General features: G+C 52.4%; 12 protein-coding genes across 12 annotated transcripts; 4 read left to right on the forward strand and 8 right to left on the reverse strand.

Moving 5' to 3' along the window:
* Window positions 1-462: 462 nt before the first annotated feature.
* COCCADRAFT_24494 (uncharacterized protein) lies at window positions 463-1,254 on the reverse strand (the record flags this gene model as incomplete). The annotated part of the gene is made up of 3 exons (XM_007711925.1): window positions 463-734; window positions 789-1,037; window positions 1,095-1,254. The coding sequence occupies 3 exons, from the start codon at window positions 1,252-1,254 to the stop codon at window positions 463-465; spliced, it is 681 nt and encodes a 226-aa protein (XP_007710115.1).
* Window positions 1,255-2,665: 1,411 nt separating this feature from the next.
* On the reverse strand, window positions 2,666-2,965 carry COCCADRAFT_90411 (uncharacterized protein; the record flags this gene model as incomplete). The annotated part of the gene is made up of 1 exon (XM_007711951.1): window positions 2,666-2,965. The coding sequence occupies one exon, from the start codon at window positions 2,963-2,965 to the stop codon at window positions 2,666-2,668; it is 300 nt and encodes a 99-aa protein (XP_007710141.1).
* Window positions 2,966-4,890: 1,925 nt separating this feature from the next.
* Window positions 4,891-7,935, reverse strand: COCCADRAFT_90528 (uncharacterized protein; the record flags this gene model as incomplete). The annotated part of the gene is made up of 3 exons (XM_007711952.1): window positions 4,891-7,238; window positions 7,293-7,695; window positions 7,807-7,935. 3 exons carry the CDS (start codon window positions 7,933-7,935, stop codon window positions 4,891-4,893), a joined length of 2,880 nt encoding a protein of 959 aa, XP_007710142.1.
* A 1,192-nt stretch (window positions 7,936-9,127) lies between these two features.
* Window positions 9,128-10,449, forward strand: COCCADRAFT_24497 (uncharacterized protein; the record flags this gene model as incomplete). Its single annotated transcript, XM_007711926.1, has 2 exons — window positions 9,128-10,406; window positions 10,445-10,449. 2 exons carry the CDS (start codon window positions 9,128-9,130, stop codon window positions 10,447-10,449), a joined length of 1,284 nt encoding a protein of 427 aa, XP_007710116.1.
* Window positions 10,450-10,735: 286 nt separating this feature from the next.
* Window positions 10,736-11,695, reverse strand: COCCADRAFT_90561 (uncharacterized protein; the record flags this gene model as incomplete). The annotated part of the gene is made up of 3 exons (XM_007711953.1): window positions 10,736-10,951; window positions 11,044-11,393; window positions 11,509-11,695. The coding sequence occupies 3 exons, from the start codon at window positions 11,693-11,695 to the stop codon at window positions 10,736-10,738; spliced, it is 753 nt and encodes a 250-aa protein (XP_007710143.1).
* Window positions 11,696-13,782: 2,087 nt separating this feature from the next.
* On the reverse strand, window positions 13,783-15,110 carry COCCADRAFT_3228 (uncharacterized protein; the record flags this gene model as incomplete). Its single annotated transcript, XM_007711904.1, has 4 exons — window positions 13,783-14,508; window positions 14,561-14,619; window positions 14,673-14,814; window positions 15,099-15,110. 4 exons carry the CDS (start codon window positions 15,108-15,110, stop codon window positions 13,783-13,785), a joined length of 939 nt encoding a protein of 312 aa, XP_007710094.1.
* A 385-nt stretch (window positions 15,111-15,495) lies between these two features.
* Window positions 15,496-15,882, forward strand: COCCADRAFT_90473 (uncharacterized protein; the record flags this gene model as incomplete). Its single annotated transcript, XM_007711954.1, has 2 exons — window positions 15,496-15,715; window positions 15,779-15,882. 2 exons carry the CDS (start codon window positions 15,496-15,498, stop codon window positions 15,880-15,882), a joined length of 324 nt encoding a protein of 107 aa, XP_007710144.1.
* A 518-nt stretch (window positions 15,883-16,400) lies between these two features.
* COCCADRAFT_3230 (uncharacterized protein) lies at window positions 16,401-16,880 on the reverse strand (the record flags this gene model as incomplete). The annotated part of the gene is made up of 2 exons (XM_007711905.1): window positions 16,401-16,555; window positions 16,664-16,880. 2 exons carry the CDS (start codon window positions 16,878-16,880, stop codon window positions 16,401-16,403), a joined length of 372 nt encoding a protein of 123 aa, XP_007710095.1.
* A 202-nt stretch (window positions 16,881-17,082) lies between these two features.
* On the reverse strand, window positions 17,083-17,235 carry COCCADRAFT_90589 (uncharacterized protein; the record flags this gene model as incomplete). The annotated part of the gene is made up of 1 exon (XM_007711955.1): window positions 17,083-17,235. The coding sequence occupies one exon, from the start codon at window positions 17,233-17,235 to the stop codon at window positions 17,083-17,085; it is 153 nt and encodes a 50-aa protein (XP_007710145.1).
* Window positions 17,236-17,750: 515 nt separating this feature from the next.
* Window positions 17,751-21,056, reverse strand: COCCADRAFT_90581 (uncharacterized protein; the record flags this gene model as incomplete). The annotated part of the gene is made up of 1 exon (XM_007711956.1): window positions 17,751-21,056. One exon carries the CDS (start codon window positions 21,054-21,056, stop codon window positions 17,751-17,753), a length of 3,306 nt encoding a protein of 1,101 aa, XP_007710146.1.
* A 1,184-nt stretch (window positions 21,057-22,240) lies between these two features.
* On the forward strand, window positions 22,241-23,293 carry COCCADRAFT_3232 (uncharacterized protein; the record flags this gene model as incomplete). Its single annotated transcript, XM_007711906.1, has 3 exons — window positions 22,241-22,309; window positions 22,372-23,091; window positions 23,198-23,293. The coding sequence occupies 3 exons, from the start codon at window positions 22,241-22,243 to the stop codon at window positions 23,291-23,293; spliced, it is 885 nt and encodes a 294-aa protein (XP_007710096.1).
* Window positions 23,294-23,629: 336 nt separating this feature from the next.
* Window positions 23,630-26,083, forward strand: COCCADRAFT_3233 (uncharacterized protein; the record flags this gene model as incomplete). Its single annotated transcript, XM_007711907.1, has 5 exons — window positions 23,630-23,758; window positions 23,865-23,992; window positions 24,045-24,112; window positions 24,159-24,409; window positions 24,458-26,083. The coding sequence occupies 5 exons, from the start codon at window positions 23,630-23,632 to the stop codon at window positions 26,081-26,083; spliced, it is 2,202 nt and encodes a 733-aa protein (XP_007710097.1).
* Between the last annotated feature and the right edge of the window lie 6 nt (window positions 26,084-26,089).

The raw sequence follows: 26,089 nt of genomic DNA on the forward strand, positions 1-26,089 counted from the left end.
CTTTTTCATGAGGGTATCTCACGGGTTTTTGATTTTTATTTCCTCTATTTCTATATATCCACTCTACAGCACAGCAAAACCATCTATATGAACTGCCATCAATTGCTCGACGCCGATAGGGAGCAGTGTAGCCTTCTCGCACTGGTTGCGGTAGACGTAGATCTTGCAAACGTCAGAAAAACCAGTGGCGTCTCGAACGGAATGCAAAATAAGGTGGCTATCCGTCTCCCAAATGTGGATCTTGGGCGGATGCTTCACGTCGCTTCGGATCTCCAGGTCGACGCCGCCTAGGATACCACCCCGATTTTGATTATCTGGGTGGATTATTCTGGTGGCTTTGTTCCTCGATTTGTGTAGTTCTTCGATAACCCTGATCTGTTTGTCGTACGGATCTCGGCATATGTGCCGAAAATTTTCGAAGATGGGCTATGCGGAAGTTTTCGAAGATGTGGCTGTCGCGCCTTACTCTTCTTCCGCAGCCTCCCACTCTTCGTACAGCCGCTTTCCCTCCTCGCCGTACTTTTCCCACGCATCTCGCACCGATGCTTCGGTCTCGCCCGAGAATTGGTGTAGGAAGAAAGAAGAACCTTTCTTCAATATCCGTTTCCAGCGGTATAGCGCCCGCTTCGCTTCATCGTTCCACCCGACGAATTGGAACTTGTCCTTGTCTTGTCGTCGGGGCTTCTTGGTAGACGATGGGGTTATCGCCCCACGGGAACTTTGGAGTCCGGAAACTGGGCGAAGATATGTTAGCGAAGGTATGAGCAACAATCGATTGGTATTCTTACCGGAACCGGAACCTTGGGGATTCCCAAAGTACGACGAGTCCCCGGCCTGTGGGGATCCTGGCAGGATCCCCGTACTTTCTGGCACTTCTGGCGTGCTAGTTTGTGAGAAGGATGGATTTTGTGATGGATTAAAATCCATTAGCTCCTCTAGCCAGAAAGGAGGAGCATATACGACTGCTTCTCCAGTCCAAACCCTGTTCCCGACGTAACGATAGGCTTCTTCCGAATTCCTCGGATCGAAGGGAGAAGCTAAAGGGAAAGTGTTAGTAGCTGAAAGATCGCAAATTTTAGATCTTTGGCACTTACGCCGATCCGATTGGATTCTCGGCCTTCTGGGATTCATGAAGGAGGAGGCGAAGTCTCCCTCGTTGTCGGGAAACAACGACTCCTCCAACTCCATGAAACGGATGTATCTACCCCGTTGGGGTATTTTATCTTTGCCGTTTTGACCGGGTTGATCGGTCATGGTTACTCGGTTATGTTGGTTATCGAGTTACTCAGTTGTATTGGTTGTCGAGATTGTTGAAGGGGGAGACATGGTTGGCAGTGGGCCATATATATACTCTAGGGGCATCGTTTGCATGGATGGCTAGAAGATATATATGACGTTTCTATCAAGGCACCGACGGCGTGGAGTGAATGCTGATCAAGGCAGACCAAGGTGAATACCCAATTCACTACCCAAAAACGGTTTCAATCTATCAAATGAGTAGTCAGCTGCAGTTCAAGACTGCTTTCGCTGTTTGTTCACCGTTTGTCGGAAAGCGTTCTCAGGTTTCAGCAGAAGGCGCGACTATCACCCGCCCGCCTCGTACTCCCCACCATGTCAGCATCCTCGAATCAAGCAGACACAGATGCAAGCGATTCCGGACCTCTTGGCGGCAACGCATTAATCCAAGCCTTCGTTTAGTGTGATATCCTTCGTAATGACGGAGTAGAACGCAACTGGACTAGAGGCCATCAGTTTGATAACAACATCCCGCCGCCTACCGACTAGGTTAAGAAAGGCACGCATTACAGTAGTTCTTACATCCAGAAAACTAGTATATAGGAATCAGAAGAATCGCAAAAGATTTCTGCGGATGTCACGACGCTGGTTCAACACTTGTGCGGAGATTGGGATACATTCAAGGTTGTCTACGACACGGAGAAGCCAGCAACTCAGAATGCTCTACTCGAAGCCATCACAGAAAATATATACGACACATGGGGTGCTGGTCCTGTACAGGAAGATTCGCACCAAGAAATATACAAAGATGCGAGTTGCTCATGTATTCATACTATTGTCGCTAGTAGTAGAGGCAGGGGGAAGGGCCGATCAGTATGAACAACAGTCAAATGTCATGCTAAAGTATTTCACAATTTCATCAAGAGGCTCAAAGTCGATATTGTTGGTGTAGTTTGAATAAACCTCTTCTACCCTTGCACCGTTGACACAATCTCCGTTCCATGACACCAGAACTTTCAATTGCCAGTGATGCATCGCACGTAGCTTGAGACCTAGACATTTTACTCTGAGGAATCCATGAAAGACAACCTATCCGAAACAGGGTTGTCGAGCCTAGTAGACAGAGAAAACCTATTTCCATTCCTTGTTGATGAAATTCATAGGATGACCTCCCTGTACCATCTGGCTCAGAGTTTCTTCATACTCTCCTACCGATGTTGGCAAGTTCACGCCACTATTTGAAGACACAGCGGGCATGTTGAAACCTGTGCCATGGACTATAGATCCCCCTTAGATATTATAGCCAACCTTTGGTGCGATGTATCGGTACCGTGGTGCTGCAGGAGTGTGAATGTGACCGTGGTATGGCATCGGAGCTGTCTGCGCGTTCGCTGTGTGATCTGAAAAGTTTGATCAGTATGAAGTGTTGTCACGGTATGTTCCACTCACCCTTCTTGTCACTGAGCATGAATGCAAAGGCATCACAGAAAGCCGCGATGATCCTATCCAGAGTGCTGCCGTCGATGTAGTAGTTCAACTGATTGAAGCTTATGTGCAGCGCGAGCGTTGGATTGCTGCCAGTGGTGTGCAGGATATCGAAAGCATTAGAAAGAGCAATCTTGAGTACCAGCGGGTCCATGTGTAGGGTGTGCGCAAGAGCAGAAAGTGCGATCTTGGCTTCACGGCTACCCTCATTGCCGTAGTCTGCATATATGGGATGCGTGCTCATGGTTCTACGTGGCAGTTGGTGTAGCACGTTTGGCAAACGAAATAGTTGAAAAGTCTTGTCGGGAGTGAGTGCTGTGACAAACCCGCGCAAGTTGAACTTACATCTCTATCCGCTTTAGCAAGCGCGCTAAACCCATTGTCCTATGGTGAATTCATGTTCCCTGATATATCTCACCGATGGTAAATTTATATTCCTGAAATGCAAGCAGTATTTGCACAAAAACAGTGAAGTCTTCGTCAATCCACGCCGGCATACCCGCTGTAATGAGTGCCTTCCCAAATGGCCAGCATGAACAGTAATCCATCATGGCGGGAGCATCAATTTCGTCAAGTATAATATTTTTTGGTATTAGATCGTTGTGTACTCGACCAAGTGAGGGAAAGTGGTGGGTCGCATACTTCAGTCAATACAGACATGCTACTGTGGTTCTACAGACAGTTGGCGCAGTCTCTTTTTTCGTAGTAAATCTCCAGATCAACCGCACTTCTAGAATTCTCACGGGCTCCGATATTACATTCTCGCTATTCTTACTGCATGGCCCTACTTCAGTCGAAGGCTTACTGAGAAAATCATGTATGGGCAGCGTTCGCAAGATTCTATGATCAACATTGCAGCAAAACAACTCCTCTCATCTAGGCGTAACACCCATCGCTTTGCATTATCAGGAGGAAATATACAGTTCACAGTCATACATGCAGCCAACCCAATAACCAACGGAATGGTCGTAAGGATCAAGACGTTCAACTGCATAAGCAACGTAACCCTGATAAAAATTGCATTCGCCCGTAATCTCCGTCAGAATCTCCAAGCTTCCATATCTCGCAAAGTAGTTGCAAGCCCTGAAATCGTAGTACTCAACAAAAGCATTTACGAAATCCCAACCCACCAGAAATCTCTCTCCTACGAAGTATTTCCATCATAGCCCCATCGTATAGTACACTTCATTTGCCATATCGAAGAGTACTACAACCAACAGCACAATAAATGAAGCATCTAGTCTCAAGAAAAGTCGTCCATGTTACACACTCTCCCCCCCCGAAAGCAAACCCGCACGCACCACAACCACATCCTCCCCCTCACAAAACAAAAATGCAGGAGAAATGTACGAGTAATTCAAGTGGGGCAATTCCATCCCTCGCATTCAGGGCGCACACGCCACGAGCGGGGACCCCCAACCGTGCGTCTTCTAGGCGGTTGACTCGTAAAGTCCCGGCCGGTATACTATGGGTAGACGGTGGCAGGCAACTTTGGGGGGAAAGATAGGGACCCGGGAAGAGTAATGTGGTAAGTTTGACATTTCGCAATCGGGAGAGTCATGCTATGGGAGTCGGCAATGTCAACATGCTATGGTACATAACAGAGATTTTTACGTCATGAACTTGTGTAAGTTGTACGTTCTTCATCCGTCAGCTAAACATCAGATTGTAAGCAACTTACCTGGTTCTCAATCCCGTGCCAGTCTCTTTGGAGCACATGTTGTGACGATGTATCACATCAAACATACACTGTAGAACCCACCGGACAGGCATAATCCTTAGAGACGTAGTTATTGCTGCCTGTAAGTTCATCACCAAGGCTGTTCGAGCAAACCTAGTCTCACTTGTTTCCATATTTGGATGTACGCATTTTGTTAAGAGAATAGAATTACCCACTACACTTACATGACATAAGAAAGAGGTAAGGAAAAGTTCAAATTCTCGCAAGTGATAGGAAAACAGCAGGAGACCTGGTGCCGCCCGCACAGCATAATGTGTTACGTGTGGCACACCAGCGCCTTCTGCTTAGAGAGTGTGTTGAAATACCACATTGTACGCCACCCATAAGCCGAACACCCGGAACCCAAATCCATGAAACACCAGCCTAAAGCATTTTGCGGGCTCTTGCATTTGTCAATATGCCCAGCCTGTGACCTCTTCGAGATCTACTTATGGCATCTCCTGATCGCTAGCGTCGAGGATATCATACTCCTCGTCGGTCAAGAAGCCGTCGTCGGAGTGGAGTGCAACGCTCTCGGCATCCTCGAAGAACTCATCATCTGAAGCTACAGTAATAGTGCGAGCCACAGTGCTCTTTGCGGAAAGAGGAGACATGGGCTGAGCAGCAGGAGATGGCTGATAGGTGCTTGACGCAGGCGACTCCTTGTCGAGCTGGGGGAAAATCATGCCAGACGACGAAGGTCCGGCTTCGGGCTCTGAAGTCTTTTCTGGGCTGGGGAGCTCGGCGACTGGCTCCTCGACTGGTTCTTCAACCGCCTTTTCAACCGCCTCTACAGCTGGCTCTTCAGGGGCAGCCTCGACCTTTGGTGAGACGGGCTCCTGCTTGATGGTAGCGAGGGCAGCCTCATGCTCCTTCCGACGGAACTCAAGAACACGCTCGACAGCAGCCTTGCGAACACGCTGCACTTGCTCCATCTTTTGTTGGTGGTTCTGCTCAAGTTGCTGCAAGTGAGTCTGGCGCATGTACTTTACCCTCTCCCTCTCGGCTCTTGCCTGAATAAGGCGCTCGTACATTGGGTTAGACCTGGGAGCGACCTCGTAAGTGGTTGCGGTACCAGGCCTGGAGGCAGCCTGTTGTGGCTCTGCGAGTGCTGGTGCAGCAATGACGGCAATATCACACCACAGGCGGTGACCAAAGGGCATGCCTGAAGGAGTCTTCAAGCGCCAGTATGAGATTGCGGTGCCCTCACGCTGGGGTGCCTTCATGACTACACGGAACTGAGCCTCCTCACCGGGCTGAACGGCATCATCCAAGACGTTGCTCTCGCTGGCCTCGGCAAGTTCCGTGTGGCTCAATGGACGGCTGTTGTCAATGTTGAGCATGTTGTCGCCTCCAACGTGGCGAACGCTGCATCCAGCAGGCCAGGCATTTGGTCCTGGGTTGCGAAGAGTCCAGGTCTGGACGAATGTAGCGCCTACAGAGATCCTGGAGCCATCAAGAATGGTATCCCGAATAAAGTGGGCATCAAGTCCATCCGCAGCGGTCTCAGATCGGGGGATCGGAATGGCCTCCGACTTGACGGGCTTCTCCTCGGCAGGTACAACGATCTTCTCCTGGACTGGCTCGATGGAGTCGACGAGAAGATCACTGATGGTAATCTTCTCCTTCTTAGCCTGAGACTCTTCTGGCTTCACATCAAGAATGGTTTGGACTTGTGTCGCGGCATTGGTAGAAGGAGCGACGGAAGGAGCTCTAGAAGGAGCAACGGAAGTCTCAGTGGCGGTAGAGCGCCTGGCAGCCAAACGATCACCAAGACGAGAGAGCAACTTGCCCTCCTTGTCATCGTTGACGGTTGTCACGCTAACGCTGCGCACAGGTGTCTGGAACTTGATGAGAGGATGAGTGTGGTTGTGCTTGTTGCTAGGATGGGCCTCGCAGTTCTGGCAAAAGTCTGTGTCGTGGCAGACGGCACACTTGTAGCGAATGCCTTCAATGTAGGACAGGTTTTCCTTGTCTTTGCAGAGCGGCCCATCACAGTAGATGCCGTAGTGGCGGTTAGGGCTGCTCATTGGCTCAGCCAAAGGCTCGTAAATGGGAACGAAGCGGTGGCGGGGGTGAATGAACCTGGCGTTCTTTACACAGTCGGTGCAGTAGTCCCAATCGGGACAGTTCAGACACTTGTGGCGAATGCCATAAATGAACTTGTCGCAGCCATCGCAAACGGCCGAGTGGCGGACATTCCTTCCAGAGTTGCACAGGAAATCGGCGAGGGTGGGTAGGACAGTCTCGCTAGTGGCAGCCTTGAAAGCGTGACCGGGGTGGTGGCCATGCTTGTTGCTGATGTGGCACTGCAGGCAAAGGTCATAATCATCGCAAGCGATACATGTGACAAACTCCCTCTCTGGCAAGATCTTGACACAGCAGTTGCAGGTGCGAGTTGGTTCCTCGTCATACACAACAGGCTGCTTTTCCTCGGTGAAGGCGCCTGGAACCTCTTGTTCTTGAGGCTCATCGGCCTCGGCTTCGGGCTCGGCTTCAGTCTCGGCCTTGGCCTTTGGTGCAATGCGCTGGGTTGTGCTGTTAACAACAACGCCGTTCTTAACGAAGCGCTTGACCATCCAGTGGCTGTTTCCAGGGCAGTGGATGCCATTGGTGACACACGCGGGGCAAAGATCATAGTCGCCTCCGTCGCATACACTGCAGTGGTAGTGCTCATCTTCCATGGGCTCATTGCAGTTGTTGCAGTACACAACCCACGACGTACACACGTTCGTCGGCTTGGGGCGGAAGGCGAGACTCGAGTTGCTGCCAGCAGCTGTGACGTTGCCAAAGAAGTCTGGATTCCATGTTAGCCACATGCTTCATGATCAATCTTGTGGTTGGTGCCTACCCTGTCGAGTGGTGAAAGCCTGAGGCACTGGAGCCTCTTGCTCTTTCTCATTGGCCTTTGGTAACAAAACAGAGCTGATTGAGCGAATCGACTTGGAGTCGGGCGAACGAGCGATAACGGGCGGGGTGATAACCTTCTCCTGGGTAGGATCGTCCGAGCTTGTTTCATGAGCTTCGGCGGGTGTCTCTTGAGGTGCTGCAGGCGCAGGTGTGGGCGCAGGCACTGGCTCCTCGCCAGGAATGGAGACCCTCAGGCGAAGCTTGAGTTTGGCTTTTGCAGCGCGGAAGAGCGTCTTGTAGACCTGGGGCTTGTCGGCGTCCAAGGTGACGTACGCAGCGGCCGAGTCGGAGTAGCGCTCAAATAGAACATCCTTGTCTTGGTGGAGTGCGAGGATAGCTCGGAGCTGTGAGCGAGCACGCAGTCAGTATTCGCATGTCCAAGTGATCCGCCACATTCCAGGGCCGTGTTGCCGTCCGCGTGTGCCGGACATGAAGCTGCATGGGACTATACGGACCTTGTCAGGAAGTACATGAGCTCCAAGGTCCTTTAGAGGCAGCTTGAATTTCTTCGTCTGGCCGCGAAACAGGACCTTGACCACGATGGGTGTATCGAGCGTCACGGGGACGGGGTTAGTCGCCGCCATAATGGGCAAGCAAGGCTGGCGGTGAAGGCAAGTGCACAAAGGAGCGGACAGAGCAAACGCAGTCTGCCGGGCACCGCTGTTTGCGAGCGGATGGGGGAGGAGTGCAGCAACAGGTGTAGAGAGAGTTGCTGTTGAGGGAGGGTGATGGAGATGTAAAGGCGGAGGTGGAGGTGGAGCAAGTGAGACGGCAGCGGAGCAGCTGGACGTGTAATGGTAGCTGCCTTGAGTGGGGTCAGTGCTGAGCACCAGGGCGCGCTAAGTGAGCACGACCCGGCCACCGGACTGCCAAAGCTTCCCTTTCCAACTGGAGGCTGGCACCGTCCTGAAAGGCGGGCGACGTTTCTTTTTGCCCATTCTGGTGAGGAGAAAAGGTTCGCGGGCAAGAGACTCGTCCCGCTCAGCTGAAGGAGCGTTGATGTCGTGCATGTCTCTGGCGAAGAGTAGTGCCTCGACTCCAGCGGGCAGTATGCTGTACCTGGACTGGTCGCGTCGATCCAGTGGTTGTGGACCGCCCCCCAGGCTGCAGCATACGTCGTCAGCCCCGGTGAGACCCTCGTCGCCAGAAGATAATTGCCTTCACCCTGCCTTGCCGTCTCCTCACCCACTGAATTGACCAAAGACCCTCCTCCTGCTCGCCTCGATGACGCCACCCAATTTGACGGCACGTGATGGCCTCCCGGTGTACCAGCTGATCATCTGAGATAGCGTTTCACTAACATGGGCAAGACCGGAAAGACGGCCGTCGATATCTTCGCCTCACTTCGCCGGTTAGTAGCTCCGGCCCATATCTGGTGAGAATGCCAACGCCGTTGTACGTGTACGGGGCCCTTCTCCAGTGCGGTGTTTCAAACTGCCACTACGCAGAGTACAACGCAGCCTGCATCGCCACGTCGTGCAACGGCTTCGTTATGATTGGCGCCACAACAGAACTTGTTGGCATTCGGCGAGAGCCACTCAAGACCGCACAAGTGCAAGCTTGGTCACAAGAACGACATGCACGAGTCGTAAGAACCAAGCCAAGCAAAGTTGTTATCGATAGTGATAGCGATAGAGCCCTAATGTTGGTGTTTAGCGTCAACAGAACATGACTAAGCCCGTCTTCTCTTAGCGCTGGCTGCAAGGAAGCGAAAATGCAGGACCCAGAAAAAAGTTCAAAGTCAATGCAGCTAGACCAACCATCAAGCACACCACAATGTCCAAAGATATCGACATGACCTCTTCCGACGAGGCCGTCGCCGTTTCCAACAAGGAGCGCCGGGAGAAAAAAGACAAAAAGGAAAAGAAGGAGAAGAAGCGCTCCAAGTCCGAGTCCAAGGATGAGGTCGCAGAAGCTAGCGCCAGTGAAGAGGAAGCGCCAGTAAAAGCAGAGACGCCAGCGAAGAAGCGCAAACGAGATATCCTCCCCGAAGAGCTCGAAATCGATGTCAACCTCCCGGAGCCGGTCTCCAAGAAAGCCGCCCGCAAAGCGAAGAAAGTGAAGCTGAACCCTACACCCGCCGCCGAGGGAGAAGAGGGAGACGCCGGCACAAAGACAGATGGCGAAGCAAAGGGGGCCAAGGATGCAGACGGCAAGCGATCAGCATACGGTGTATGGATTGGAAACCTGCCGTGGTCTGCGACCAAGGATTCATTGCGAACATTCCTGTCCGAGAATTCAGAAATCGCAAGCGACCAGATAACCCGCGTCCACATGCCCCCACCTACAAAGGTCAACCCGAGCTGGACAACTAAGCCTCTGAACAAGGGCTTCGCATATGTCGACTTCTCCACAGAACTAGCAATGTACTCCGCCATTGCCCTGACAGAAACTAAAATGGACGGCCGTGCCCTACTCATCAAGAACGCAAAGAGCTTCGAGGGACGGCCAGACAAGCCAAAGACAGAAGAAGGCCAGGACAATCGCCGCGCAGCCGGCGCAGACAAATCGGGTCACCCACCCAACAAGCGCGTCTTCATCGGCAACCTCTCCTTCGACGTGACCAAAGAAGACCTGCAAGAGCATTACGCGCAATGCGGCGACATCGAAGACATCCACATGGCCACCTTTGAAGACTCGGGCAAATGCAAGGGCTACGCCTGGATCACCTTTGCTGACGTGGAATCCGCCACGTGGGCCGTCAAAGGCTTCGTCTTCAAAGACGCAGCCGAATTCAAAAGGAAGGGCAAAAAGGACGATAGCGACGATGAAGACGACGACGACGCAAAACCTGAGAAGAAGAGGAAATGGTTCATCAGCAAGTTCATGGGCCGTGAGCTGCGATGTGAGTTTGCAGAGGATGCGACGACACGTTATAACAAGCGCTGGGGCAAGGATAGGCCCGTCAAGGCTGTTGATGGCGTTAACCCGGATCGCTGGAGGAACTTTGATCAAGGCGGTGATCGTAAAGCAGGCCGTGGGAATAACGAGCGAGGCGGTGGGTCGAAGCGCAAGGTTGATCCGCGAACAATCAAGAGCGGTGCGGCGCATTCGAGTGCGCCGAGGGCGAGCCAGGCAATTGTCGAGTCGCAGGGTAAGAAGACGACGTTTGATTAATTTTGGGCATGAGTATATATGTTAGTTCGAATACGGACGGCTATTTTAGACAAATGGATGGGTGGGGGGGAAAGGGGGGAACAGCAACGGCGCACTTGATTTCAGCCAGGACTCAAGAACGAGTCCCAGAAAATGGAAAGACAGGTGAAGACCATACTGAAACGATATAATCCATACGTTCTCAAAAGTATTTCTACATAAAAGAATAGTCAAAGTCAACTTGCACCCCACCATCCCACCTAATCCATCTCTCTCTCTCTTCCAACACTACGCCGCAGCATGAGACGCCATAAACTGCGCAAACGCCGTCGCATTCCTCGTCTGCATAAACACGGTACCTGGTCCCGTAAACTTGCACACCAGACCCTCGCCCGACGCCAAATTACTCACGATACCACCGCTAGTCACGCGCTCAAGTACGTACTTGCAGTTCCACGCTACAAGGTGACCGTTATCGATGATATACTTCTCGTTGGCAGCAAGCTAGTCACACATATCAGTATAATTCCTCCGTGGAAAAAGGCGCAAGAGAAAGATGTGTGAGAAGGGGGAAAGAAAAAGGAAAAAGAACTTACATCTTTCCTGATAATCGCACCAAAACTCGTACACCACAGAATTCCCGTACCACTAATCTTGTACACGAAGAACCCTTCGCCGCTGAACATGGCTTTGCCTATACCCTGGCTCTTGTACTCCGTCACGATACCCTGCGTGCATGCGAGAAAAGCGTCACGTCCCACACTCCACGTATCATTCCCACCAAGCTTGATGATGGTAATATCGCCGATGGCAGGAGGAGCCAGGAGCAATTCTCCGGGGCCGGTATATGTGGATTTTGCCATATCGCCGCCAATTAGGGCTTTCTTGAGTGAGAACTTGACGTTGCCTTTTAGTGTCATGGTGGGTGACATTGCGATCATGGCGCCTGGTCATGGAAAGATTTGGAATTAGCAATTGTCCTCTTGTGATTTCAGATTTCTCTGTTCTCCTCCTCTACGACAATGAGAGCAAAGAAGAGGTATGCTTGATGTAAAACTCACCGGGTTTCGCGGTAAATGGACATCCCATTGCCAGTTGTATAGTGAGAATCGTGTTGGTATCCCTGTGGCTCACGCGGAAACTTCCTCCATTGAATGTGCCGACGTCATCTGCGGCTACTGTTGTAGGTGTTGCATTTGCGCCTGCGCCTACAAACTGCGGTTGCTGTGGTATACTCTGTTGGCTCATCTGCGGTTGTCCCATGCCTGGGTGTCCTTGCTTCTCAGGCGGGTATGGGCTTGCGCTTGGGCTTCCAGCGGGGAATCCACCGAAGCCTGGGCTCATGGGCTGCTGTTGGTATTGCTGTGGTTGCGCTTGCGGTGGGGGCGATTGCGCCTGGCCCGGAGGTGGGTAATGCTGCTGTTCGGGCGGCGGCGCATATTGTTGTTTCTCAGGCGGCGGTGCGTAGTGATGCTGTGTGGTGGTGCCTACGGCTGGAGGAGGTGGATAGTGTTGTTGCTGGTGCGCGGGGGGAGAAGAAGGCGGTGGTGGGTAGGATTGGCCGCCGGGAGGGGGCGCGAAGTACTGTTGTTGGTGTTGCTGGTCTGAAATACGTCAGAAGGGTTTCTATAGAAGAAGGTTTACTCGAATCCGAGCTTGAATGGGAGAGAAATACCGGGAGGAGCTGGCCAATGTCAGTTGCTACCTCATAGTGTTTACAGCATGCAACTCACGAGGGTAATAGTTCCCACCCGGTGGCGGAGTCGGCTGGTGTCCTGACATTGCTGATTCGGGGGTTGCCTTAGCAGTGAGGTAGCTCAAAAGGCAATGCTAGAAGGGTATCACAAGCTCAAGGCAGAATTGGGAGAGAGAAAGGAAGGAAAGAGCAGGGAGATTCAGATTCGTCTACGGAGATATCAGCAGCCACAAGCAGTATAGACAGGCGTTTTAACCGCGCGCCCCATTCCTGTCTTCTTGGTCAAGCTGCTCAGCCTCGGGCGCGCAGCCTGCTGGTTAGTGGGGTGTGGACTTGTAACCGCCGAATCAGCGCCCCGCATTCGCCTTGGGCTCTCTGGGTAGCACGCGCCCACCATGTGCGACGGGTGAGCAGCACAAGTGCACATCGTAGTTCATGCACAAGTTGCCATTTTTGCTGCGACGACGCTGCACAAACCTGGTATGTCTTTGCATGTGCGGTCCACCAGGAACGGGACGGAGGCGCCTGCAGTCGTCTGGGTAGTTAGGTCGGGGGTGCACAAGCATATTACAGGACGGACAAATCAAAACCCATGTTTCTGCCAATTCTCTCTGTGCCGCCGGACTTGACATGAATGCCTTGTAGGCCCTCCCCCTGTCTTTGCATGCCAATGTCGTCGTGGGGGCCATACGCTATGCAACAACGTCACCTAAGCCAAGCTGTCTTGAGGGAATAGCTGACTGGGTACTGGTCCCAGTTTGGCCCCTTGAACAGCTGATGAATATCTACAGAGTACTACTGTTCTCATAGGATACACGCTAACCGTAGATAATTTCACTAAGACTCGAGTCTAGCCGGATTTGCTTTTCTTATAGAACACAAGTATTACTACAGGTTACGTACTCGGTCTCGTCTTTGTTGGCTCACCAGCAGATCTCAAAAGCCATCTCACAGTGAAAAAGATAGGCAAGCATGAAAGACACCGACGCCTTATAGGCACAGCCGTGCGCCCTGTGTAAAGGCCAACCCTCAATATGTTGTGTGATGTAGGCGGCACGGGTGAAGGGCGAGTTTGGCCTTGGGTGTTCCAAGACCCAAGCTCAAGGCATGGCGTTGAGCCTAGACTCCCTGGTGACACATTGCGAGCTTGGAAAAACTATGCAACTTTAACTTTGACTGACAGAATGACAAGTGTCATGGGCCCGACAAAGAGTACATTCCCTGCTCTATCATGTGTAGCAAAAGTGCCGCTTAAACACCTATACCGACAATGTAGAACCGTCTTGTCAGGGGTAGTAGCAGGATGAAAATAGGCATACAGAGTGTAAGAATCATTTCCAGGTATCCTAAGCAAGTGAAGTCCAGTCGAGGATGTATCAATACTCTGCATCACTCAGGAAACATACCCACACTGGCACTGAATATCCTTCCACTTATCATTCATCATTCCGAATCCCTTTTGATTCCACATGTACGCAAAACTATCCATGGAATGAATGTTACACAGCATCCTCATATCGCTGAAAGGCCCTCATTAAAGCAGCCGTCCAAAAGCGCGCCCGCTTACCGAAAAGCCCAGCCAGCCGAGCCATGCAATAACATTGAACATCGTAAACCCCGCATAACAAGAATGAACAATCTAAGCCACCATTCTCCGCCTCTTTCCGATCTGTGCAGAGAAACCAGTCTTGATAGCTTGGACCGAACGCCTTGATCCGCAGCTGTTGCAAGTAACGAAGTTGAGACGGTTCTCACCCTTGGACAGGTCCGTATCGGGCGAGCGGCAAGTCTTGCAGGTAACGTATTCGACAATGTATCGCCTAAGCACGTTCTCCAACTGCTTTTGCTGGAAACGGCCCTTGATGACCAGACGCTTCTGGTCGGCAAATGAACCGCTCGTACCCAATTCGGCAAACAGGAACTGCGCAACGTGCTCGTCGGAACGTTTCATACGCTTACAAATCTCGGCAAGGTTGGCGAAAACGGTCTTCTTGTTTCCTTCACGCATACACTGTGGGGGCGGGATCTTATAGCTCTTTGTGCCTGAGCTGGCGAGATCGGGGTGTTGAGCGTGGAGGAGTGTGAAGAAGCGGTTGAGGAGGAGGTTGTAGCTGATGGGAGTCGTCTGGTCGTGTTGCCAAATGCCAGTGCCCTTCATCATGTCGCCTTCTTGCACTTCTGGTTCGGCGGCGGCAGCCTCCTCTTCGCCCTCAGCCTTCTCTCCACCAGCAGCGGCGAGCTTAGCCTCGAAATCATCCTCGACCTTCTTTTTGCTAGACTTCTTCTTTTTCTTCAGCGCAGCGAAATCGCCCTCTGCGCCGTCATCCTCCTCGCCTTCCTTCTTCTTGGTCGACTTCTTCTTCTTCTGTACTTGTGTCAGCAGCTCGCCACACATCAAGACATGCGTGTATGCATACCTTCTTAGCGAGGTCAGCGAACATGTCGGTGACCTCTTCGACCTCCTTGTCATCGCCCGCTGCCCTACCCGTCAGTTTATGTTTTTTGTTGCCTACACACAAGCAATCTCACCGCCACCAGAGGAGTGACCCTCGGCAGATTCCTTGCCGCCGTTCACCTCCAGAGACTCGGTGACTTCGCCGTTGCTGTCGACGATCGTGGTGCCTTCAGAAAATTGAACAGACTTACGTGTCTTACGTTCGGGGACCTCAGCCTGCGTTGGGAGTCATGTTAGCATAAGCTTTTTGACGAAGATCGCATTGAGCTGCCATCCATGTGCGGGAAGTGTAGCATCGCCTGTCGTAACAGAGGAAAGAAAAAACAAAGCCGGATGCAAGCCTATACAAAGCGATCACAGTAACAGTTCCGTTGGAATATTACTGCAGATCACTCCAATATGCCTAGGACTGCAAGGTCACCTGCGGTCTTGCATCCGGCTCTTCTCCCAATGCCCACTTCCCCATTTCGAACAGCCCAGCGTGGGGTCAAATGACGTACAGTATCAGCCATGATTGCGGTTGTATAGAGAGTTTTCCGTCGGTGTTGCAGTAATAATTCTCGTAGGAAAAATCGGATATGATCGCTGTTTGCGGGTGATTGTTGGTGGTGGCGTTGAGCAGACGTGGGCAACAACGGCCTTGAACTTCGCCGCAACACACATGTGTGAGTCGAACTGCGAGCCAAGATTTGCGTCACGTGATGAGAACCGCCCAAGCCCCACCTCCGCTCATTGGTTGCGGCGTCACATCACCAAACGCGCCGACGTAGCCCGACAGGTACTCGTCGCATTGCACGATCGCGATTTCACAATTGTCCCATGTTCTGGTGGTAATCCGCATTTCCGAGTTACGTATCCACCGCTTTTGTTTGCTGGTCATCCGTTACCGAACCCGCCATGTCGATGAGCAATAGCGAGAGCTTCGTCGAGCACTCCTCGGTCGACGAGGTTGATTCCCTGCCCTCTTCCTCTTCGAGTTCCTCAGTCGACGAGGAAGAATACATGTCAGATGCGGATCGGGAATGGAAAGAATCGCTGCAGCAACTGGAACTGCTGCTGACAATGGTCATGGTGCCGTATCTGGGGAAATACTTTGGCAGGAAAGCTGCGTACTGGGGTACGTCATCTTCAGCATAAAGGAACAAAGAGTAGCTTGGCATGATGCTGACTATGGAAATAGGATGGGCCAAGTTTATGGAATGGAAGTATCCCGTCGAGGTGACCATTTCAAGCCCAAAAACGTTCAAGCTTACGGGAGCCGTCGAGGCAGCAGCGACGCTGTGAGGACTGCGCATAGTTCCGGACAATTGACATATTCGAGCATTGGCGTTCGTGGCGTTCAGTTCTATACGATATCCAGTTACTCTATGGGGCGGATCATGTACATACTAGGCTCCATATCCGTGCATTGGACACAATAGAAGGGGAGGACAGGGGCAAGCCCGCGCCAGCTTTGATCTTTCTCCTTACTTCTGTTAGGTCGGCATCTAACCCAGCTATACGGGCATATTGAGACACGTAGGTTTTGTGTGTCGACAAGATAGATATGGAGTGGAAGAGTGCCTCTCAGGGGCACCTTGGTAGACAGACGATGTACCGCAAGCAAAGGCGTACGGAGTCCTACTTGACCCATAGAAATAGAACGATCCCCTCATCAGCACATTTTAACATGTACCAACCATGACAACTCTTACACAAATCCCTCTCAACTAGCATTCTTATACCAGGGTATCAATCACTCCATACTTTCCCCTCATACAAATCTCTCTCTTCATACACACATCTCTCTCTCCCCCAATGCCTCACTTCCTCCCCTCAACCATAATAATATGATACCCCTCACTCGTCTTAACCTCCCCAATCTTCGGACTCCCCGTCGTACTCGGCTCAAGCTCATACGCCACCTTTTCAAAATCCTGCATCAGACTGCCTCGTACTTTCCAGCCTAGACTACCACCTGTGTCGCAATAAGAATAAGAAACTCAAAATCATGACACGTGAAGAAACAATCGAGTGAAGAAAAAAAGATGGGACAAGAGAAGGGAAGGGAGAGGGAAAAAAATACCTTGCCTAGCCTTATCCTCACTCATTTCCCTCGCCACATCATCGAATTTCGCTCCATTCCGTATCTTCTCAAGCGCCTCTTCCTTCTTGGAGTGTTTTTCGCACAGGATATGGCGGACATTGATGCTAGTTGCTGGTTTGAGTTTGCTGCTGCTACTGCCTTTTGAAGTTTCGGCTTTGGAGTCGTCTTTGCCTTTGCCTTTGTTTTTGGGGGCCATTGTTGGTTCGGTAGGGTTGGGGGGGATATGTGTATGTGTATGTGTGTATGTGGCGGGAGGGAAAAGGGTTCGTAGGTAAAGAGGATGTTTGGTTGGGATTCGACGAAGATCTAGTACTACTTGAATCTAGTGAGTGAGGTAAGACGTCGTTTCCCAACTGTAATACAACAAGTCACGCCTCAGTTAGACTGATACGAAAAGGTTAAAGGGCAGATATGCAAGCTCCGAGCTCCGAATTGCGGGGCAGGTTCGGAGGGGGGGATGGAAATTGTGGATCCGCTTTAAAAGTGGGGGGGGGGGAAAGTGTGCTCGTCAAAAAAGCATAGACAAGGATAATCCCTAAAATAATCCCCATGCGAAATCACTTTCTGGACGAGAACCACAAAAGGTCAAACACGAAAAAATTTCCTAATTTCCCATCATGCATTGAGTTTTGACAAAGTTGCTGTTCTTGGCTTTTCATGCTTATTTCACTTGAGAACCTGCCCTCCTCCGCCTTCAATCCATCCGCCCTATTTTTCTGGGTCGCATGCATTAGAGCAAAAATAACCCTACTGGGGGGACGGTACCGGCCGGAATCGTTACTTTTTTAGATGGAAATTATCGTAACGCCGTGGCCTTCCAACAAAATGCTGATGATGATTGGCGTCCATGCCAAGTACATAGCCCATGGGTGTGAACAAGCAAGGTTGCAAAATGCAATTCCGCGGCCGACTTCTACGTATTATGTCCCCCTGGACTCATTCCAAACCTCAATTAGACACTCCCCCAAACCCTGCTGTCGGCCCCCTCCGCTGGTGCGGCAATGCGTGCTACTGCTTGACTCGTTCGAGCTAATTGTGACTAGTGAACCTGAATGCTTTCGTTACTTCAGCCATTGCCGTTGACAATAGTGGTGCGAACAGTGTTGTTGACACCATTTTGGGAGAGCACAATGTCCATGAAGCTCTTGCGGGGCTTGTGCTTCTTATCCGGCAGCTCGTCGTTGATGTCAGCCAGATGGATTCGTCGTCTCTTGCACTCAGCACGCATGTCGTTCAGCAACGGGCGGAGGGTTTCCACCTTGTCCACCTCGGCATACAGTAATGATTCCTCAACCCAATATAAACCTTCCATTGCTGCAAATTGGTTCCTAGCCTCCTTGATACTCTCTTGAATCTTCGCGTAGTCAAAGTCTGGAGCACCTTCCATGGGAAATCGAAAATCTTGAGCTAGAAGTGCAACGTCGTATTGGCGCAGGATTGCATCTCGTTGTGTACGATTGACAGGAATTCGGGTCCAATTTGAGTAAGGAGCATCGAGGTGGGCTAAATCGAGTTCGGGGAGTCCAAGGATGCCAACTACTTGGAACGAGCAGACGTAGGTCTTGCCGGGCAAAGCCTGTGGATCCCTGAGATCTTGAGCGCTTGCGTAGAAGAGTGGTAGGAAGACAGCTGAGACGCCGAGCTCTTCGCCTGAAAAGTGGAGTGGTCGATTGGTACCTAGTTCGCAGGCTCGCCGTAGGGCTCGAGGAAGTTTTGAAATACGATTTTGGCGTTCCAACAGTTCCTTCTGACGCTTGGCCTCTTCTGCCGCTTGCCGTTGCGTCTCCTCCTCTTTTTTGATACGGGCAGCCTCCGCTTGCTCTGCTTGACGCCGGGCTTCAGCTTCAGCTTCGGCCTCTGCTTTCTTCTTTGCTTCTTCTGCTTCTGCAACCTTGCGGGCAGCCTCTTCTGCTTCCTTGTTTTTGGCTTCGGCCTCAGCCTCGGCCGCTGCCTGGGCTGCTTTCCGTTTCGCTTCTGCCTGTGCTTGTTGCTCTTCCTGACGCCTTAGACGTTCCACCTCAGGTGTAGCTACCCTTTCAGGTGGAGCCGGTGTCGACTTGGCGGATACAGTAGGAGTCCTCTTCACACTAGTGTCATCGGCCGATGCATCCGACAGCCTTCGTTTTCTTATCTTTTCCTCCACGGTCTTGTATTTGATTTTGTTCTTGACAATCTTGCGTTCGTCGGGCGAATCTACTTCCGGGGTTGGTTTTGCGCTGATCGGTTTGGATGGCTTCACGACTGCTTTGACTGGAGGTTTTGCGCCATGATCTTCATCACTTTCGTCTGAACGTGCATGAACCGGCCGTTTGGATTCATTGTCGTCTGACCGTGCTTTCAGAGCTTTCCTGACCGGTTTTGCCTCTTCGCCTTCGCCTTCGCTGTAGGACCGCCGCTTGACTTTGCGTGTAGGCGGCCGTACATCTTCTTCGCTCTCCTCTTCAGATGAGTCGTCTTCTACAACACGTTTCCTCCTCTGACCCTCTCGAGAAGCCTTTTCCTTTCCGGACATTAACCGTCGTGACTTTTGAGGCGCAGAGGAGACAGTATTTGATTTTGTGGCACGTTTCGGCTCCGCTTGAGGCGAAGAGGAGCGTTCCCGTCGTGGGGATGACTTTCTCTTGACGCGATTGGCCGCAGGGATCGGTGCTTCTTTTTTGGTTCTTCGTGGACTTCGATGATTTTTCTGGTACTCCTCGCAAGCACGTTTCAGCATATCCCTCTCTTCTTCCCACTTCGGTCCATGTCGTTCTTCTGAAATTTCATAGTACGTCTTGTTGTCTTTGTTCCTCCGCGTAGGGTTGAAGTTGTCTTGTTCAAGAAGTAACTGTATGATCTTCAGGTATCCACGCCCAATGGCAACTGTCATGGGCGTCTCTGGGTGCTTGGATGGGTCGGGATCGGCCTTCAAGCCGCTAGCCAAGAGAATACTAAGGATGTCGTAATGTCCGCCTCTGGCTGCCGCAACTCCGCAGGTGATGTTTGGCTTGATGTTGCTGTTTATGAGTTCTCCCACAGCTAGGATATCTCCGTCTCCAGCCTTTTCGATAAGGGTTTCGACATTGAATTCGTTGTACAAGAGGCGAGAAGCAGTTTTGGCCTGTTTCTGCGTGCGTTCTTGGTCGTTGGTAGAAGTATCCACTCGTTGTCTCATTGCTTCTCTCAGTTCTTTTTCAATCTCGGGCGCGTCCTCGTCTTCGGGATCAAGAACATCAATGGCGCGTTGTCCTTTTTTGTTCGAATGGTGGGGATTGACCTGGCCCTGGTTGAGCAAAAGCTTGACTACGTCTAGATGCGAGTTTTCGACTGCATCGATGAGCGGCGTATCGCGGTCATGGCTCTCACAGTCGGTACGACAGCCTTTGCTTATCAGATAACGGACAACGGGCGCCCAACCATGTAGCGAGGCTTTTTGCAATGGAGTGATTCCAGCATAATCAGGCTGGTCGAGCTCGTCTGGCGCCTCCTCGTACGCTTCTTTGACCGCGTCCAAGTCGCCCTTTTCACTTTCTCGAGCAAGACGAGTGGCACCAAAGCGATCAATTTTTCGATGGGGCATGGTACGCGCAGGCGAGGTCAAAGCGCGATGTGTGGAGCGCTTTACTCGGACATGCTGCTGCAGATGGGGTGCAGACAATGGCTGGGGCGAGGTTGAGTGATCTGAGCTGGATCCTGACCAATGCTCCTCGTTGGACAGAGCGAGATTGGTGACTTCGCGGCGCTTGCGACCGGCAATGCCCGTGGCAGTGGATTGGGTGGATTGGGAGCGTTTGTGTGGGCGGCCAAAGCCTGGCGTGTCGGTCTTGGCTTTCTGGCGCGGAGGCTCAAAGGGAAACGAGTCATCGCGTAGCTTGCGCTTGCGGTTGTCAACCGTCGAGGCACTGCGGCCACGCGATTTGGCGACATGGTTGGGGCTGGTGTCCTTTGTGCGCGTGTTTGGAGATGAAGGGGCCGGGCTCTTTGCGCCGTTGATTTTGACGTGGTTGGTGGTGCGTTGGCGGCCGTTTGGCTGGGGCGAGTGCAGGCGCGGCTCTTCTTTGATGGAGCGCAGACGTGTCGCGTCGCTGTTGCTGTGATCGTCATCGTCGTCATCGTCGACGCGTTCCGTCTTGATCAGCTTGGAGTCAGCAGCAGGGTTTTCGTCGCGCGACAGGACGACCGTCTCGGCCTCGGACTCGGGCTCTGCATCCTGGTCGTCGTGGGCGTCGTGGTTGGCAGGCGGCAGCTCGGCGTGGTCTGGCTTCCAGGATGAATGAAGAGCAGCAGCAGAGGGCTTGTGGGGCTGGCGTGGAGAGGAGCTGCGAGGACGGTCGTGGAGGATGCCAACGGGGGCAGAGGGCGTATTTACGAGAGTATCGGCATTACTGGTCATCACGATAAAGGACAGGACACTTGCAGTTCCTGCCTCATACTGGCTCGGCAGAGCAAGGGAAGGGAGGGAGGGAGCGCAGACGGCAGGAACACGGCGCTCAACTGCCCAGCTCGGAGGGAGGGGGGGACAATGGGCGTGCAGGCGGCAGCGACACCGGGGAGAGGCAGTGGGCGCTGAGGGCGTGATGGGGGGGTGTCGCGCAGGGTGGAGTGGAGAGAGGAACAGCAGCAGCAGCAGTGGAGGTTGAGCGAGAGGCCGGAGAAGAGACAGTCGAGGCTTGCGAGTAGCCAGGCGGCGCTGCACCACTCACCGGCGAGCGCCATTTGCTTGGATCCTAGGCGGGCCCCGTCTCTCCTGAACACAACCCTGCACTCTCGCCTGCGCCGGGGGTGCGGCTACTGCTGGAGCGGATGCTGCTGGCTGCGCGGCTGCGCGTGGAGCTGGAACTGCTGCTGCAACGACGGCGGCCGACGGTGACTGCGAGCGCCTATGTATGAGTGCATGCCGTCGACCATGGGGCAGCCTTTTTTTGTTTTGTTTTGCGGTGGCATGGGCAGAGGGCAGAGGGATGCAAAGGGCGCACGCAGCACGCACGCGCGGCGACATGGCCACGCAGGCGGCGGGTGGTGAGCGCGCAAAGGCTATCGTTACCTGCGACACCTAGCGCACGGTGCGGGTTACAGCTTTGGCTCGCTCGTGGGCGACGACCATGGCCAGATGAGGGCGACGACGTGGGTTCCGGAGGGGACTGGACTGGACGTCGCCTGTACAGACATGCTACTACGTAGCCATGCCATGCGCCGCCATGCGCTGTCCCAGCCAGTCCCATGGGCCATGGGCAGTGGCAGCGTTGCTGTGCCGGCCTACCTCCCCATAATACCATCTGTGCCTGCACAGCTAACACCCGCTAACTAACTAACAATACCACAGTGATCGCCGCCGCCCTCGCCGCCTGGCCACAGTCACAATAATAATAATAATAACTCAATATGCCACTGAACACCCACGCCGTCAGCCACTTGCGGCTACAACCACTGCCACCGTTGGCCCGCGGCTGCGCCAAGATCAGCCCGGCCGCCATCCCATCATGCTGCCGTCACCGTCCCCTTTCCCCCTCCCCCTCCCCCTCCCTCCCAACAGACACGCTCCCCTCTCGCCCTCACGCCCTCACGCCTCCAGCAGCCATGGCTCCGCTTCCGCCCACTCTGCTGCCCGCTTTGCTGCGTGCCTTCTACCTCACTGCCTCACTTCTTGTATCGCGACACCACCACTTCAGCTCCGCCTGCGCCGACCACTAACCGCTGCTGCTTACTAGATCCTCGTCATACAGGCCGTTCCTGCACTACGCACCCGATTTCTAGCCTATGGTCCCCGTGCCACTACACCGCCCGCCCAGGAGAACCAGGAGCCCTCGGCACTCAGTCGCGCTCTCGACTTTGCTGCCTCGCTGCAAGTCCCCCATCACTTCTTCATCCACTTCTACGTCACCTCGGTCGCCTGCTCGCTCCTGTGGGCATGGCAGATGCACGTGTGGCATGCGCATAGGCAGCAACAGGTGGTTTGGGCGCTCCTGCTGCTTCAGGGTCTGCGGCGCGTGCTCGAGTCACATGTCTACACCTCAGCCAGCAAGAGCACAATGTCCGTTGCCCACTGGCTTCTCGGCCTTCTCTTCTACATCACCATCAACGCCGCCATCTGGGTCGAGACACCTGGTAGCGCATCTGCAAATGCACTTCTTGTGCCAGGAGTCATCACAGCCCAAATGCTGCAGCACTCCTACCACGCCTACCTCTACCGCCTGCGCACAGAGAGTAAAGGCTACCAGCTCCCGTCTCACCCCATGTTTCCCAATCTCCTCTGTCCGCACTACACTTGCGAGGTAGTAATATATGCATTACTATCACCCATAGCAGCCCCAGAGGGCAGCTTGATCAATTGGACTGTGGCCTGCGGAACCATATTCGTCGCTACCAATCTTGGTGTGACGGCAGTAGGTACCAAGGAATGGTACATGGCAAAATTCGGTGCCGATAAGGTAGGTTCGCGGAAAAGAATGGTGCCTGCCATGTGGTAATGCCCTTTGCTGTGGCCCACGCGGATGCTAAGGCGCCTATTCAAGTGTAGGTGACACGCCTTTGTAGCTTCCTAGTATTGAACTTGCAAACTCGATACAACTCCCACCGGGAGGTCAATCTAGTATATTCGTTCGGGTGATGGGCATTCTCGTGAATACATGACATGTAAAAATGATATGTACGTACATGCGGAATAGAGCATTGCCAGACAACTGCGTCACATGACGTCGTGTTTGCGCTAGCCCACACTCGGCTGCGCCACGCGTGTGTTTGCCTAATCCAACAGGCTGCACCATCTCGCATGGCCCCAGCAAACACGTCTAGGACGCTGTTTCTTCCTTGTCCAATTTGCTATAAATTGCCAGCACAGAATTTGCCATTTGGAGCTCCTGTGCTTCAGTTCCAAGCATCTAGCCTTGTCACAGTGTGCTTCAAAAGCACAGTGTACTACTACCATACATACGCGAGGCGCGTGCAAGGAACAATCAACACCAAGCCATGGCGGCCAAAGAAGCAACCGTCTACATCCTGGACCTCGGTCGTTCCATGGGCAAAAAGAGAAATGGCCGCGACCAGACTGATCTTGATTGGGCCTTGGAATATGTCTGGGACAAAATCACTACCACTGTAAGCCGACGTTCATTCGGCGATTTAGTGCGTTAGACACGCACGCCACTAGCATTGTCCAAATATCATCACATGATCCAGAGAGCTGTGATTGACAACTTGCTAGGTTGCAACAGGCAGAAAAAGCGCGCTGATGAGCGTTGTTGGCTGTCGCACTGACGAGACGGATCTCGCTGGTATCATAGAGGAGGATGAGGGCTACGACCATATTAGGGTCTTCTCCAAAATAAAGCAGTAGGTTTTGTTCCACCTTACAGGAATTCCTGCAATTTCTTACATACAACAGATATCTCCTTGGAGACATTCGCAATCTCCAAGAACATCTTAAGCCTAGCAGAACCAACAATGGAGATCGTAAGTCTTGCCTGCTATTCGGTATGCCCTTGATTAACACAGACAGTCCTCTCTGCCCTCGCGGTAGCAATACACATGGTTGACACCGCAACCAGGGGTGCCAAGGGAAACCCTCTCAAATACGACCGCAGAATTGTCATTGTGACTGATGGTCGTGGGGAAATGGTCACGGACGATTTGGAGCAACTAACATCAAAGATCAAAGACCCGGAGGCTCCCTTTGAGATCACACTGCTTGGCGTTGACTTTGACGACCCCGACGTTGGCTTCAAGGAAGAGAAGAAAGACCCTCAGAAGGTACTGCTGGTTAACATATCTCATTCTGCCATGGCTAACCAGACCCAGGCTCAAAATGAAGACATATTGAAGAGTTTCATAGAAGATTGTGACGGTAACTTCGGTACCCTAGCCACGGCCATTGACCAACTTCACATACCTCGTCTCAAGGAGACACGGCCTGTCCACAGCTACAGAGGATCGCTGACTTTGGGCGACCCTACCAGGTACGATGCTACAATTACCATCGATGTTGAACGATATCCATGTACCATGATAGCAAAGCCACCAACAGCAAGTTCGTTCGTCATACGGACAGACACCACTGGCTTATCAGGTCCGGTTATTGAATCCTCAGCTGCTGGAACTGATCAAGATCAAGCAGCAACCGATCTCTCAGCAGTGCGAAATCAGCGCGTGTATCAAGTGGAAAGTCAGACCGAACCCGGTGTCAAGAAGGATGTAGAAATGGACGAGTTGGAGCGGGGTTACGAATACGGCAGGACGGCCGTTCACATTTCCGAGTCCGACATGAACGTTGTCAAACTGGAAACACAACAAGCAATGGAGCTAGTGGGTTTTGTCAGAGCTGAGGATTTCGAACGTTTTCTCCCTCTGAGTCGGACAAACTTCATTGTCCCACAAAAGGCCAACCAGCCTGCTCAATTGGGCTTGTCATCCTTCATACATGCGCTCTACGAAGCTGATTGTTACGCAGTCGCAAGGCTGGTTGCAAAGGATCTAAAGCCCCCAGTCTTGCTACTGCTTGTCCCGCGCATCGAGCCAGAGTGGGAGGCTCTGGTAGACGTAGAGCTTCCTTTTGAAGAAGACATGAGGCGGTACAAATTCCCACCGTTGGATCGAAAACTCACAGTCAGCGGTAAAGTTATAATGGAACACAAGGATCTGCCCACTAAGAATCTCGTCGACGCAGTGAGCGACTACGTCGATGCCATGGACCTTTCAACCTTTGGCCGTGACGAAGATGGGAACGAAGACGAGTACGCTAAACCAGAAGATACATTCTCGCCTCTTGTCCACCGCATCAACCAAGTTATACGATGGCGAGCGACACATTCCGACCCCAGCCTGCCGATCCCTGATCCACCGGAAATTCTTACCAAATACTCTATGCCACCTGCAGAACTTGTTGCGTCGGCACAAAAGCAACTTAATGCCGTCAAGCAAGCGGCAGACTTGAAGAAAGTACCACCAAAGGTCAAGGGCCGAGGGAAGCGCCAGCGTACCGAGCGTGATAAGCCTCTTTCAGGTTTGGATGTCGACCAACTCTTAGGCAATCCCAAACGCATCAAGATTGAATCTAACAATCTGATTCCCTCATTCAAACAAGCTCTCTCTGCTTCCGACGACTTGGACGCTATCCAAGACGCCGCCGATGGCATTGCAAAAGAAATCCGCTCGCTCATCAGCAACAGTGTTGGTGACAACGCATACCAACGGGCTCTTGAGGCTATTCGTGTCATGCGTGAAGAGCTCACTGAGCTTGAGGAGCCGGAGATCTACAACGCATTCATCAAGCAATTGAAAGAAGATATTTTAGGTGGGAGGCTAAACGGTAACCGTAAGGAGATGTGGTGGAGAATCAGAGGCAACCGGTATGGACTTATCGATTCCAAGAGGAGCTATGTCAGTCCTGTTACAGAGGACGAGGCGAAGAGGTTCTACGAGGTCTGAAGCGGT

The sequence above is a fragment of the Bipolaris zeicola genome, assembly GCF_000523435.1.
Source record: "Bipolaris zeicola 26-R-13 unplaced genomic scaffold scaffold_36, whole genome shotgun sequence".
Taxonomy (NCBI): Eukaryota; Fungi; Ascomycota; class Dothideomycetes; order Pleosporales; family Pleosporaceae; genus Bipolaris; species Bipolaris zeicola.